Source organism: Electrophorus electricus, chromosome 21, assembly GCF_041902795.1.
Source record: "Electrophorus electricus isolate QZ-2024a chromosome 21, ASM4190279v1, whole genome shotgun sequence".
NCBI classification, from domain to species: Eukaryota; Metazoa; Chordata; class Actinopteri; order Gymnotiformes; family Gymnotidae; genus Electrophorus; species Electrophorus electricus.
Genome location: NC_137517.1, coordinates 18,015,001 through 18,029,583, shown reverse-complemented (window position 1 = coordinate 18,029,583; position 14,583 = coordinate 18,015,001). Strand labels below are relative to the sequence as shown.

The following is a 14,583-nucleotide window of genomic DNA, read 5'->3' as shown; positions in this document are numbered from 1 at the left end:
CACCACTATTACTTTATAATAGTGTCAGTATCACAGAAATGGACTGATCCACTGGTTTAGGAGGACACTACCTCTGGTCAGCAGGGATCAGTCCCACTGCAGTACTGAGCTTCTCCCCCTTGTCAATCACTCCATTGTGTTGCACCCTTGTTTGGTGATTAGTATTAGTGTGATTAAGCTTCTTATGTTGTTTAGTTTAGTTGGGGAGTCTTGCTGCTACTTTGTAGTCTGCAATCCCGACATGTTCTTTAAGTCTTAATCAGTCTAACAGGTTTTTGAGCTTACCTTTGTCTGTTACTGTTGCTTTGGCTCCCTTGATATTTTATCTATTCAGACAGTGATAGCTCAGTGGTTAAGGTACTTGACTTGTAATTTGAGGCTTGTGGGTTCAAGCCCCACCATTGCTACTGTTGAATCCCTGAGCAAGGCTCTTAACCCTCAATTACTGAAGTTGTGTTCTGTCATAATTGTAAGTTGCTTTGGATAAAAGCATCGTGGTGTTTTTGACCTATGCCTGCTGTTTCAGATTGTGGTACTGGATGTGTGTTTAGGATTTATCCACCACACATTAAACTCACTCGGGTTAAACTTTGGTTCCTCACATGTTTTCTGGTCTCATGTGTGTGTGTGGACGTCACTTTCCTCTTTGTTGTCAGGTCTGGTTTTCTCAGTATGTGTGTGAGGGCACTGAGACTCAAAACACAACATCTGAAACCCTTTTAACTGGTTGGATCATTTTATTGATGTTTTAGTAATACAAGCCTCTAGAGATTATATTTCAAATAAAGAATTTTATTGGCGTTTTCTTTTGTTTTATTATTATTTACTGTTAATGCAAAAGGCAAAGATGTGCTTTATGTACCTTGACCAGATGCAAGTGGTCTGTAAAGCAACATTCATGAACTTGATAAAATTGTTATAAAACATTTATAACTTTACTTATGGCCCCTTTCATATACAATGTAATATTTCATGTGCCATTTCACATAAATATTTAACACATATAGTTCTTATACTGTATAACATGTATGACGGTGGTTCTTGGTCAAATACGTAAAGAAATAATGTCATTTGAACTTACATAGATATGCTCTCCTACATATGGAGAATTACCCATCAGCCACCATTCACACAAGTGTTACTCTCCTACTTTAGCACAGTGCAAATTCAGTCATCAAGCTCATTATTTTCCACTGATTTCTGTAGCTGTATAATCAACCACTTTGTGGTTTTGGTTATATTTACTTCATGATCAGTTTCATCACAGACATGACAATGGTTTTATTTCTTGATACCAGTCGAACATAAAGTCAAATTGCCATTGGTGTCATGTCACGTGGTTCACAGCAGAGGCTTTAATTTCCCGCGGAACTTTAAAAAGTGTTCTGATTTAGAACGAGCAAACGTAGAGTCTCACGCGGACTGTCCTCGTGCACAGATTGGTAACGGTTATAGAGACGTCAGCGTTCCTGTCAACGCTTTTCTGAAGTAGGACAACTCAAGATATTGTACCGACCAGAATCACTGGATATTCTAATAACTATCAGACATAAGCCTCAGTATTATTGGAATTAACATATGTTATTACATTTACTGAATAATGTTTAAAAATACTTTAAATATTTCATATATTAACCCATCCTCTGGATTTAGGAAGGATTGTGAAACGCCACATTAAATATATCTGGAGATACGATGAGTTTCCTCAACAAGGGGAACTGTTAACTAAGGAAAATTTGGACGATGAAATAAAATACTTTTGAAATTATTTCCGTCCCAGGTCGAAAATGTAATGTAATATCTTTGTCTGTCTCCTGTCTGATCTGTTTACTTTCTATTTATCCAGACGATATCCAAACTGCAGAAGGACGGCTTTCTGCGCATGCGTATCTACTCCAGTATGAGGGCGGCTCATTAACATTAAAACATTAACAAAAAGCCACGTGGACATTGTCGACTGTTAATTTACCCTTCAAAAGCAGGAACTGTTTTTTATTTTACAGTGTGGGACAGGTTGGTCAAGGCCTGTATTTATTTATGACACACAGCATCGTATAATTTCCCAGGTGTAAACTTGTGCTGTTTCAACCAGAACAACCACCACATCAAAACACAGTTCTTTTGAATTTAAATTTTAATTAATGTCTGACCACTTCGAAGGTTCATAAGGCTTTATTGTCATTTCAGCTATATACAAGTGTACAGCAAAAATGAAACAATGTTCCTCCAGGACCATGCTGCAAGACAAAACAAGTGAAACAGACAACATACTACACGAGTGCAAACAATACAATACAGTGCAATAATGTTACACAATAAATGCAGGACAGGACCAATACACAATGAACAGACAGTGTCTTTATTTTGACCAGTACAGTACTGAGAATATGTAAAGTGGGTTGTGCACAGGAGTCAGTGACATGCTGTACTGAACATAGCAGTCACCGGTAGCAGCCAGAACAGTTCAGAGCACAGTGCTGATTCAGTCCAGCACTCTATTTGTTTGTAACTGGAGTTAGCCAGAGTTCAGGAGTCCGATGGCTTCTGGGAAGAAGCTGCTGCACTGTCTAGAGGTGAGGGACCGGATGCTGTGGTACCTATTACCAGACGGCGAAAGGGTGAACAGTTTGTGTGAGCGGAGTGTGGGGTCTTCCACGTTGCTGGGAGCTTTTCGGATGCAACGTGTTGTGTAGATGTCTGTGATGGAGGGCAGAGAGACCCCAATGATCTTCTCAGCTGTTCTCACTATTCTCTGAAGGGTCTTGCGCTCAAAGATGGTGCAGTTCCCATACCAGGTAGTGATGCAGTGATGCAGAAAGAGGAGGAGGTCCACGTCCCAGTCTTTCTCGTGCGGCAAACAAAACGTTCTCAGCTTGGACTTTAAGGTTTGGTGAAATCTTTCTAAAGCACCCTGGGATTCAGGAAGGTAGGCGCTAGATACGCTAGATAAGGAGATGTTTATTTTGTAGAGGGGTGATGTCAGGAGATGACAACATAATAAAAATAACATATTGGGGCAGTGGGAGCTCAGTGGTTAATGTGCTTGAGTTGTAGTTAGAAAGCTGCTGGTTCAAGCCCCACCACTGCCAGGTTCCCAGTGTTGGGCTCTTGAAGAAGGCCCATAAACCTCAATTGCTTAAGTTGTACTCAGCTGTCTAGTCATCACAGTTTGGTCCTTGTTCAAGTCTCTCTGATCCTTACACTTGCAAATTTTTCCTGCTTCCAACACATGGATGTAAAGACCTGGCTGTCTAATATACCCACCCCAGTTCCTCCTGAATTTACTGTGCTGGGATGATGTATCTGACCATCAGTGCCACTACATCCTACAGCAGGGATGAGTGATCTTGCCCTCACAGAGCTGGTGTGGCTGCTGGTGTTCATTATAACAATCACCTGATGACCTGTCTCAGGTAAGTCCAAGCTATTATGAGCTTTGTAGTGACTTCACTACCCAGTGAACAGTTTTACATTAGAGCTGAGGAGAGTCAGTTTGAAGTAATGTGTAAAACACTAATCTGTGGTCTCGTTGTTGATTACTTAAAATCTAGAGTCTGGTATAAAATACACTTAGTGTTTCTTTGGCTGTGGAATATCTCATCTGACATCAGTGCAATGATAATGCAGACAATTTATTCGATTTTTAAATTTAGTTAACAAAATAAGAACATAAAAGCAGTAAACCAGTCCAACAAAGTAAAAGATCATTAAAATAAATGAGAATATTCTAACATTGGAATAAATGACACACAATAGTAACATGTGCATAAAAGTGAAAACATTGATGCACGATGCTTCATATAAACTGGTTGTCAGCTGGCAGTAAGTTAGCAGAGTTCAAACATACAATCTCACATGTGAAATGACTTCAAGCAAACAGAACAATGTCCTTCCATCTTCAGTATTTTTAGATTCTCACTCCTCTGAGACTGCATTCTGGCTTCTGGTTTCAGTCAGAGCTGTAGAAAAAATATTAAACACAGAAATCACAGTGTAGGTGTTAGAAAACTCCCCCTGGTGTTATTGGATTATTATTTAATACACTTTTATTGCTGTTTTGGTCTTGTAGATCAGAGAAGGGGAAAAAGTGTGTCTTGTCTCCCACGCAAGCAACATGTCGACAGTTTCAATGATTGTGGGGAGAAAATTAATATTTTATTAAACCAGCATCTAAAATAGTTTTAAATGTCTGTTTACAAAAGTATAAAGTATATATAAAACCTAAGTTGTTGGTGGTTGTGGTTCCCATGGTAACCTGTATTGTTTTCATTGATCTCTCTGCTCTGTCATGACTGTGTGTTGTTTGGCTCTAGTTAGTGTGTGTATTTACACTCATGTTTCTTTTAGTATTTGCAGTCTTGCCTAAAGTAACATTTTCTGGTTCCAGTCATTGTTCTTTTCACTCTTGTTTTTAACTACTGGTTTCATGACCATGTGCTGCTTTTATAAACCATGATTTTTATGGATTACATATGACAGACACTTTACTGTCATGTGTCCTGCTTGTCTTAGCAGTATTAAGAGTCATGACAATGTTGAAAGTCATAAAAACACACAGAAGAAACCTTAGGATGCGCTTTCAGATTCAAACAAATGTAAGATTGGTTCCTCTTTTCTTCCAGTGTGTGTAATGTGTGTCTAAGAGGAAGAGTTCTTACCGTGAGCTCTGTAGCATTTGACCCCCAGCACGATGGACACTAGCAGATATGGAGAGACTGCCAGTAGACTACTGAGCAGACTGAGGATGGAGAATGGAGCTTCTGAATGGGACAGAGCTGATCTCACACACACACACACACACACACACACACACACACAGAATTAATCACAGCTGAAGAGCTACAGTGCTTCTGTGACTCTGGGGAGCATTGAGGGTGAGGGATGGGATACCAACGTGAGCCGTGTGAACAAAGATGTTTATTTTAAACAGATGAAAAACACGAACAGCTACAACTAAGAAGCGACATGACGAAACATGGAAGTGAACATAATGAAATGGAATGATAAAAAATACAATTAAACTAAAATAAAAATATAAACCAAAGAAAATTGACACTCATTGCAAACAAGCTGTATAACTTAATTCATTCATTTATTCATGTGGTAGCCACCCAACCACTTTACAAAAATTATAATATCAACACTACACAGAATCTGTTGCATTGTTTATTTTAACTGGGTAATAATATAAAGGCTGTGTGTGAGTGAGAGGAGTTATTTATGTGGTGCTGGATATTTGCTCTACTACAGTTAAAACTAAACTGAGCAGCAAATCCAAAGAGTTTGTAGGAGCAGGTTTTCTACAAAAGGGAATCACACAACAATGGACGCTTAACACTTTCTTGTCTAAATAATAATGATTCATATAGTAAAATATCCAGTCAGGCATAATTATATCAACTCAGCTCTCACAGATTACCAACACCATGTTTTCTATTAATATAGTCTGTCAACTGATACTCACCAGTAAACAGACCTAAATCTACCACACAAGTCACTGCTGTCTGGTCCTGTACATGTTTTAATGTTGAATAAATCCATTAATTCAGAATCACATAAATCATGTCATGTAGCAGATATGACAGCTTCCTGTTATTCAGGAAATCAGACATTTTATGATCTGGTTTGTCCTGTTTCTACTAAAATGTTATTGACTGCTTCCATCTAGTGGCCAATATGTGCACATGTCCAAGACTCCCCAGTACATGTAGTGACAATCTAATGACGTTCTAATGACAATCTACTGATATTTCATATTTTTGCTGAAAATATCACTGATAAATTTTATTTCTATGGTGGTTATAGACCGTAAATTGGTCCTCACCAGTAACGTTTAACCAGAGTGCATCACTGTAGTGTGTGTAGTAGACTGGGTTTCCTCTGCCAGCTCTGCACCAGTACTGGCCTCCATCAGAGGGCGCCACTGAGCTGATGTTGTAGGAGTTTGTTGCAGTGTTGGTCTCATTCTCAGGGTTCTGTGTGTGTCTGGACCAGTAAAAGCTCCATCCAGCAGGCTGGTCCATCTTACAGTGCAGAGTCACTGGGTTTCCCACCAGTGCAGCTCCTGTAAGGCTTGATGTGAGTTCAGGTGTGGGTTTAACTATTGATGGAGATGAAACACACAGTTCAGAATATGCAATGACAGAGTGCATAGAGATATCTATGAAATGACTAACATTCTCATATTAAAAATAGATGAAGTATTTCAGTATTTTAAACATTTTAAAATAAAAACAATAGATTCTCAGTAACATGGTGTAGCAGTAGTGAAGCAGTAGATTAATCAACAGACTTTTAATTAACTGTTTATGTCAGATTTGTTTATATTCTGATTAATTCAGTTGTTTTCACTTTATTTAAATTGTCCAAGTTCATATCTGTAGATGTTAATGTCATGATTAGTCCCTCCCAGGTTCTAGCTTCCTTGGTTTCCCTGTCTTGTGTGTTTTGGTTCCATACCTTTAGTTTAATTTTCCTTCTACCCTCATTTGATTGCTTGCACGTGTCCCTTGTTTTTACCTTTTGGTTCTTGTATTTAAACCCTGTCTTGATCCTGGTGTTTTTGCTGTTCATTGTTAGGCTTGAATGTGTTTGGTTGTTTTGATGTTTTTGCAAAGCCCGTAAGTTTTCACTCCTTGCCTTTGTGTTATCTTAGCCTCCTTGTTCCCTAGTCTTTGTTACCCCTCTGGACTTTGAGATGGGGTTGATTACACTCCAACTCATTCACATGTAAGTGTGATGATCTCTCTACTGAATATTTTTGTACAATTATACTGCACATTCAGAACCAGTTCAAGCTCCATTGTAGAAGTATTTAAATTCTGCTTTTATGTTCACCTCTCAATAAGATCATGTGTTGGAATCTTATAAAACCTACTAAAACTGAACACTGGCTGCTGGTTACTGAGAAGTACACGTCTCTCTGCTCCAGACTATGTGAGGTCACTGTGTACTCTCTTCTTCAACACAGAAGGGGGCGCTATTAGTGAGATCAGGTCTTGTAGTGCAGGGGGGAAACAAATGATTTTAAAGTAGGGGTGTCAAAATAAAGGTCCTGTAGGACCACAGTACAGCCCTGTTCAGTGTTTCACCTGCTCTAAGAGAGCTGATTTGTTGTTATAAATTTTGTGCATCACTTTTAAGATCCATTATAAGTTTGTAATGATATAGTAACACTAAGATAACAAGAAAAGAAGTAAGTTTGCATTTCAGTTCCAGTACCATGTAGTGTAACTGTAATTACAGTACAGATCTACTACCATGCAGTGTAACTGTAATTACAATATATATCCAATACAATGTAGTGTAACTGTAATTACTGTTTTTCATTTTTGCCTAGTAAACACAATACATTGAGTGTGTATTATGCTGCTGAATACAAATATTGTAAATTATTTAACAAACAATAATTTAAATTAATGAAATAGACATTAAATTCCTGAAATGACAGTAATCTTACCATGTACAGTGAGGGTAACAGTGTTACTGTACTGTGATGTTGTTGGTCTGTTATTTCGTGCTCCTCTACACTGGTACTGATCCCCATTAACTACAGCATCTCCACTGATGGTGAGAGTGTCTCTGTTTACAGTGTCAAACACAGACTGAGACACTGTAGTCCACTGACTCTGAGCTTTCTTCTTATACCACTGATATGTCCACCCATCATAACCCTGAACCTCACACTTCAGAGTGACTGACTCTCCAGTGAACACAGGACTCTGAGGCTCCACAGTCAGTGTAGTTGTGGGTAAATCTGTGGAAAGAGATGGAGAACACTGCATGTTACAGCTGACTGACCCCCAGTGTCTTCCTGGAGTCACTCTGTATTTACATATATTATAATAAACAGGTTCGACACATGATGCTGCGTTCTAATATGATAATCATTGTGTTTTGTGGAGATTATCTGGAGATTATGTGGGATCTGATTGTGATTGGAGGGTAAAACGTGAACCCATGACTGTGAGTCACTTAATTATTCCATCCAGTACCACCTTGGACACTTTGTCCAGTAATGTGACTCTTGTAATTAGGACTGTGATACTCTTTTATGTCACTTATAACGGTTTTGTTCATTCACATGTGAGTGTGATGGTTTAGTCAATATTTGTATCCAATTAGACTGGACAGTCTGAAACAGCTCAGGCTCCATTGTAGAAATCACACAGTACTTAAATTCTGCTTTTATGTTCACCTCTCAGTAAGATCATGTGTTAGAAGCTTAAAAAAACCTTTGAAAGCTTGTTGAAAGTGTCTAAAAGTTTTGATAAGAGAAGTGAACTTGAAGGAATAAATAAATGGTATGTATTACTTCACATTACTTTGGCCAGATGATTGAGAGGAGTGTGACAGTCATCAGCTCAGCTGACCCAAATCAGGCACACTAGTAATGTGGTGATGGTACAGTAGGAGTAATGGTGGTGAAGGTACAGTAGGAGTAATGTAGTGCTGGTACAGTAGGAGTAATGGTGGTGATGGTACAGTAGGAGTAATGTGGTGATGGTACAGTAGGAGTAATGTGGTGATAGTACAGTAGGAGTAATGTGGTGATGCCACAGTAGGAGTAATGTGGTGATAGTACAGTAGGAGTAATGTGGTGATGGCACAGTAGGAGTAATGGTGGTGATGGTACAGTAGGAGTAATGTGGTGATGGTACAGTAGGAGTAATGGTGGTGATGGTACAGTAGGAGTAATGTGGTGATGGTACAGTAGGAGTAAAGTGGTGATAGTACAGTAGGAGTAATGTGGTGATGGTACAGTAGGAGTAATGGTGGTGATGGTACAGTAGGAGCAATGTGGTGATGGTACAGTAGGAGTAATGTGGTGATAGTACAGTAGGAGTAATGTGGTGATGGTACAGTAGGAGTAATGTGATGGTACAGTAGGAGTAATGGTGGTGATGGTACATTAGGAGTAATGTGGTGATAGTACAGTAGGAGTAATGTGGTGATGTTAAGTAGGAGTAATGTGGTGATAGTACAGTAGGAGTAATGTGGTGATGGTACAGTAGGAGTAATGTGGTGATGGTAAAGTAGGAGTAATGTGGTGATAGTACAGTAGGAGTAATGGTGGTGATGGTACAGTAGGAGTAATGTGATGATGGTACAGTAGGAGTAATGTGGTGATGGTACAGTAGGAGTAATGTGGTGATAGTACAGTAGGAGTAATGTGGTGATGGTACAGTAGGAGTAAAGTGGTGATAGTACAGTAGGAGTAATGTGGTGATAGTACAGTAGGAGTAATGTGGTGATGGTACAGTAGGAGTAAAGTGGTGATAGTACAGTAGGAGTAATGTGGTGATGGTACAGTAGGAGTAATGGTGGTGATGGTACAGTAGGAGTAATGTGGTGATAGTACAGTAGGAGTAATGTGGTGATGGTACAGTAGAAGTAATGTGGTGATGGTACAGTAGGAGTAATGTGGTGTTGGTACAGTAGGAGTAATGTCGTGATACTATAGTAGGAGTAATGGTGGTTATAGTACAGTAGGAGTAATGTGATGGTACAGTAGGAGTAATGTAGTGATAGTACAGTATTAGTAATGTGGTGATGGTACAGCAGGAGTAATGTGGTGATGGTACAGTAGGAGTAATGGTGGTGATGGTACAGTAGGAGTAATGTGGTGATGGTACAGTAGGAGTAAAGTGGTGATGGTACAGTAGGAGTAATGGTGGTGATGGTACAGTAGGAGTAATGTGGTGATAGTACAGTAGGAGTAATGTGGTGATGGTACAGTAGGAGTAATGTGATGATAGTACAGTAGGAGTAATGTGGTGAAGGTACAGTAGGAGTAATGTGGTGATGGTACAGTAGGAGTAATGTGATGATAGTACAGTAGGAGTAATGTGGTGATGGTACAGTAGGAGTAATGTGATGGTACAGTAGGAGTAATGTGGTGATGGTACATTAGGAGTAATGTGGTGATAGTACAGTAGGAGTAATGTGGTGATGGTAAAGTAGGAGTAATGTGGTGATAGTACAGTAGGAGTAATGTGGTGATGGTACAGTAGGAGTAATGTGGTGATAGTACAGTAGGAGTAATGTGGTGATGGTACAGTAGGAGTAATGTCATGATACTATAGTAGGAGTAATGGTGGTTATAGTACAGTAGGAGTAATGTGATGGTACAGTAGGAGTAATGTAGTGATAGTACAGTAGGAGTAATGGTGGTGATAGTACAGTTGGTTCTTAAAGTCAACAGAATTGATTGTTCAGAATTCCCCCAGACAGTCCTAGTATGAAAACGGCTGCTAGTTTACAAATAGTTACTACAGCACCAGGACCAGTTATATACTTCAACACATTGCTTAAATGACACACCATACCCAACAATGTATCTAGTATTTAATTTTTCAATAATAAATAACTGTAGATAAATGGAGATTTAATGAATTAAATTTAATTATTGTACAGTATTACAGATTCCATATGATTTCAGCTGTGGGTAGTATATATAGAAAACATTTATTCTGTCTTTTTAAAAATTATGGATAACAGTAACTGTAACACTGCTGGCCCCAGTGCCGAAAGACGAGGGGCAGGATGCACAGACTCCAGCGATGTGGACGAACATTTATTAACAGATAAAGACAATGGCACTCACAGGTATTGCAAACGAAGAACATGAGCAAGAAACAGTTAACACTAAACAAACACGATAAACACGTATAGATCTAACAGTGACGAAAATAGCATTTAACATTATTTAACATGTTACTCCACTGCTGTCCTCCCTTCATTGGCTCCCTGTAGCTGCACGCATCAGATTTAAAAACTTGATGCTTGCCTACAGATCCAAAAATGGACCAGCCCCTTCATACATGAGGTCAATGGTCAAAGCCTGATCTGTACCTCGAGTACTTCGAACCTCAAGTACGGCTTGGCTTGAAATACCTTGCTTCAGGTTCTATGGACGACAAGCATTGAGACTATTTTCTGTCCTGGCTCCAAGATGGTGGAATGAACTCCCGCTTGCTGTCCGGACAGCAGAGTCCCTTGCAGTCTTCAAACGTAGACTGAAGACCCATCTATTTGCAGAATATTTAAAGGACAACTGACACTGCTCCCATATTGACAGACTGAATTAATGCTTATTGTAGGGTATTGTTTATGTTGTTTAACAAACTCTAGCACTTATTGTTTATAGCACTTATCATTGTTTAAGACAGACCTTATGTATTTTGTACTTCTAGGTATCCGCATTGATCCCTGTATTCTACAGTATTCTAGTTCATTGGTATGTTGGACTCTAACCTATTGTACTGTACTAGGATATATTCTATGAGTAAATGACAAAGTACTTTTGTAAGTTGCTCTGGATAAGAGCATCTGCTAAATGCCGTAAATGTAAATGTAAACATTACCATGAACAGCAACACACCACACTAACACGTTACATCAACAATGACCAACGACACTGCATACACTGACGCGGGTTTAAATATTCAGACATGACGAGGTGCAGGTGTGTGCAGGCGTGGCCACAAACGAAGATCCTCCCACTGCACGTGGCGGGCCAAACCACGTGACTCACGGGAGGCGAGCGTTCCTCCTCGTTCATGTGGGACGTTTATTAACATGAAACGCACTTCACGACAGGCACTCACAAACGCTGACAGTGAACATGATTACACGTTTTAACATTTAACAAAGTACACAGTAACAAAGGTGATCACACAAACGCAGACATTACGGCTATCGCAAATAGTTACAATGACGGATGTTAACGTTAAACGACTTACGTAGCGACAATGACCAACAAAGGAAGCGCACACGGACATGGGTTTAAATAGACGCGACACTTGACAAAGCCTGTGCGCATGTGTGCAATCCCAGGGGGGCGTGGTTACTAAACAGATAAACAACACACCTGTGGCGGGCCGTACCACGTGACTTATGGGGACGGCGCAGTCCGTGAGAGTAACTTTACATGGTTTAAGTGACTAAATGTAACTAATGTGTATGCATAGTCTCAAATACTCAAATTCGTATGTAAATTCACATGTGTTTTGTGCAGGTGACACACAGTCTCCACACTCATCACAGTAACCTCAGTACAAGAGTAAGTTCACTACCTGGAGTCTCACCCTGCACGGTGATGTTGACAGGATTACTGCTTCCAGACTAAGAATTAGAAAATTATTTTCTTACCAACATACATTTGAAGCTCTGGTTAAATTGGTCTAATGAAGATGTAAAATCTTTAGTTTCTGACCTCTGAGACCCAGCTGTATGGTGACTCTCCTCTCTCTGGGTGTTTACAGTAGTAGACACCCTCATCTGACTCTGAGACAGTACGGATGGTCATTTTTCCATGACAGGGGTTTAAATACATGAAGACTAACACTAACCAGGTGCAGGTGTGTGCAGGCATGGTTACACATAAACAAGCAAGACCCTTCCACTGCATGTGGTGACTCGTGAGAGGCGAGCATTCCATCACACACACACACACACACACACACACACACACACACACACACACACACACACACACACACACACACACACACACAGACTGCAGTTGTATGTCCTCACCAGTGATCAATAGTGGCTGTGTGTTGCTGTACTGTGTCTGATAGGTTGGTTCTCCTCTCTCTGCTCTGCACACATAAACTCCTGTGTGATGTAGAGCAGCAGGACTGAGAATGTAGGAGCCTCCAGCTCCTCTGATGCTGTCTGAGAGGAGCTCAGCACAATACCTCACATAGCCATGAATGTCTGTTACTGGAGTTAAACATTTTCTGTAGGGATCAGCTCTGTACCAGCTGAATGTCCAGCCTGTAGAGGAGTCTCTGACCTCACAGCTTAGACTCACTGAGACTCCTTCAGTCAGCCAACTCTGTGGAGACACACTCAGTACTACCTGGGGTCTCTCTGTAAGACAGCAAATATAAAATGCTCTGTGTTTAAAATCACACACACACAATAACAACCTTGCTATGAATGTATATTGGCTGAATTCACAGTCCAAACTCACCTGACACAGTTAACATAACAGCATTACTGATCTCTGAGCTCTGAGAGTCTCTTCCCCTGTACTGTATGCAGGTGTATGTACCACTGTCATACTGTGTAACAGAGCTGATTATGTATAAATTGGATGTGGTGTGTGGGTAGGAACTGTAGTTATTCTTATACCAGCTGTATGTCCATCCAGTGTCTCCTTCTCCCTGTATGTCACATCTGAGAGTTACAGTCTGTCCTCTGAACACGTGATTATCAGGACTTACACTCACAACAGCTTTAGGACGACCTGCAGAAACATTACACATTTGAATTCTTCATTCAGTTATGTAATCATAAATTACACAGACCTAAATCTAAATCTATTGCACTACTGTCTGGTCCTACACATGTTTTTAATACTAAATAAATCCATTCATTATAAAATATATATTATAAAATGGTAAAAGTGTAAATGAATAAATTTTAAATAGCAAATTTTCCAAAAATATCTAACGACATCATTCCATGTTTCATGAAAAAGCTGACTAGAGTTAATAATGGCAGTTTGGGTTTTATCCAATGAAATTACAGTCAATGTCAGAAGAAAGAACAATAACACACTCCACTTTAGTTATTTACCTTCACAGCTGTTTTTAAAATCATATTACACAGAGTGAATTAACACTAACATATAAATCAAACTTGTACATAAAATCTAGAAAAAAGTAAAAAATATAAATCACCTTGAGCAAGTCCAGCTTGAACCAATGAAATCAGCACTATAAACATAAAAGAGGGAACATACGAATATGAACAATTAATTAATTTATTAAAGAAAACACATGAGAGCATTCAAAGGAAATGGGAAAAGTGACTGCTGTTTTCACAAACACCCTGATTAAACAAAAGTGAAAGAAATGAATCGTTCATGATAAAACATCTTTAGAGAACTTTAGAGCGCTGAAGGTTTTGAACACAAGGGGGCATCATTGATTTATGTTTCTGTGGACAGTGGTGTGTGCTGTGGTATGAGCAGATTCACTACTGCTGTTTCACAGTTCCACCGTGTCTATTACTTATGGACATCCTATCCAGCATTCTCTAAGTGTTTAGAAGGTTTATGAAGAATGAACACACACTGTGTAACGTGGAGCGATAGCGAGCTGGACGCAGACAATGAGAAGAGCAAGATTTATTTTATCCAGAATCTGGGTCATTAAGACAGTCCAAGGTCACAGCACCAATACGAACAGATCCAGGAAATATATTAAACAAAAAGGAAAACATGAAAATCAGGAAAATAAATCAACAGGCAAACTGAGAGAAAACAGGGTACAGATACACAGACAACAAAGCAGAACCCAGAACACTGACTGAATAAACGTGAAACAAGACAAGAGCTCAGACAATGGCTTAGTACAAACACAATGAGCAGATAACTGCTAGAACAACGACCAGCAAGACACTGAAGAAAACACTGGGTATAAAAACATGACCTAACAAGGTAGAAACGAGGAACAGGGGAAACTAATGAAGGCCAGAGAACTAAACGAGGGGCTGAAAACAAAACAAGGAATCAAATGGAAACGAAAATCAGGATGGAAACAGAAACAAAAAGCAGGTGAATGCAGC

The 14,583-nt window shown here is 39.5% G+C and overlaps 1 protein-coding gene across 1 annotated transcript; it reads right to left on the bottom strand.

Moving 5' to 3' along the window:
• Positions 1–2,176: 2,176 nt before the first annotated feature.
• Positions 2,177–13,724, bottom strand: LOC145652895 (uncharacterized). Its single transcript, XM_081704721.1, has 6 exons — positions 13,695–13,724; positions 12,983–13,258; positions 12,541–12,879; positions 7,460–7,756; positions 4,659–4,775; positions 2,177–3,959 (listed from the first exon to the last, which is right to left on the bottom strand). The coding sequence occupies exons 2-6, from the start codon at positions 12,996–12,998 to the stop codon at positions 3,916–3,918; spliced, it is 813 nt and encodes a 270-aa protein (XP_081560847.1). The 5' UTR covers positions 12,999–13,258; positions 13,695–13,724; the 3' UTR covers positions 2,177–3,915.
• Positions 13,725–14,583: the final 859 nt, after the last annotated feature.

Coding starts and splice junctions, on each gene's coding strand:
- LOC145652895 (XM_081704721.1), bottom strand. Junction 4,776..7,459: donor TGTTACCCTCACTGTACATG/GTAAGATTACTG, acceptor GTGTGAGATCAG/CTCTGTCCCATTCAGAAGCT. Junction 3,960..4,658: donor CAAATGCTACAGAGCTCACG/GTAAGAACTCTT, acceptor TTTTTTCTACAG/CTCTGACTGAAACCAGAAGC.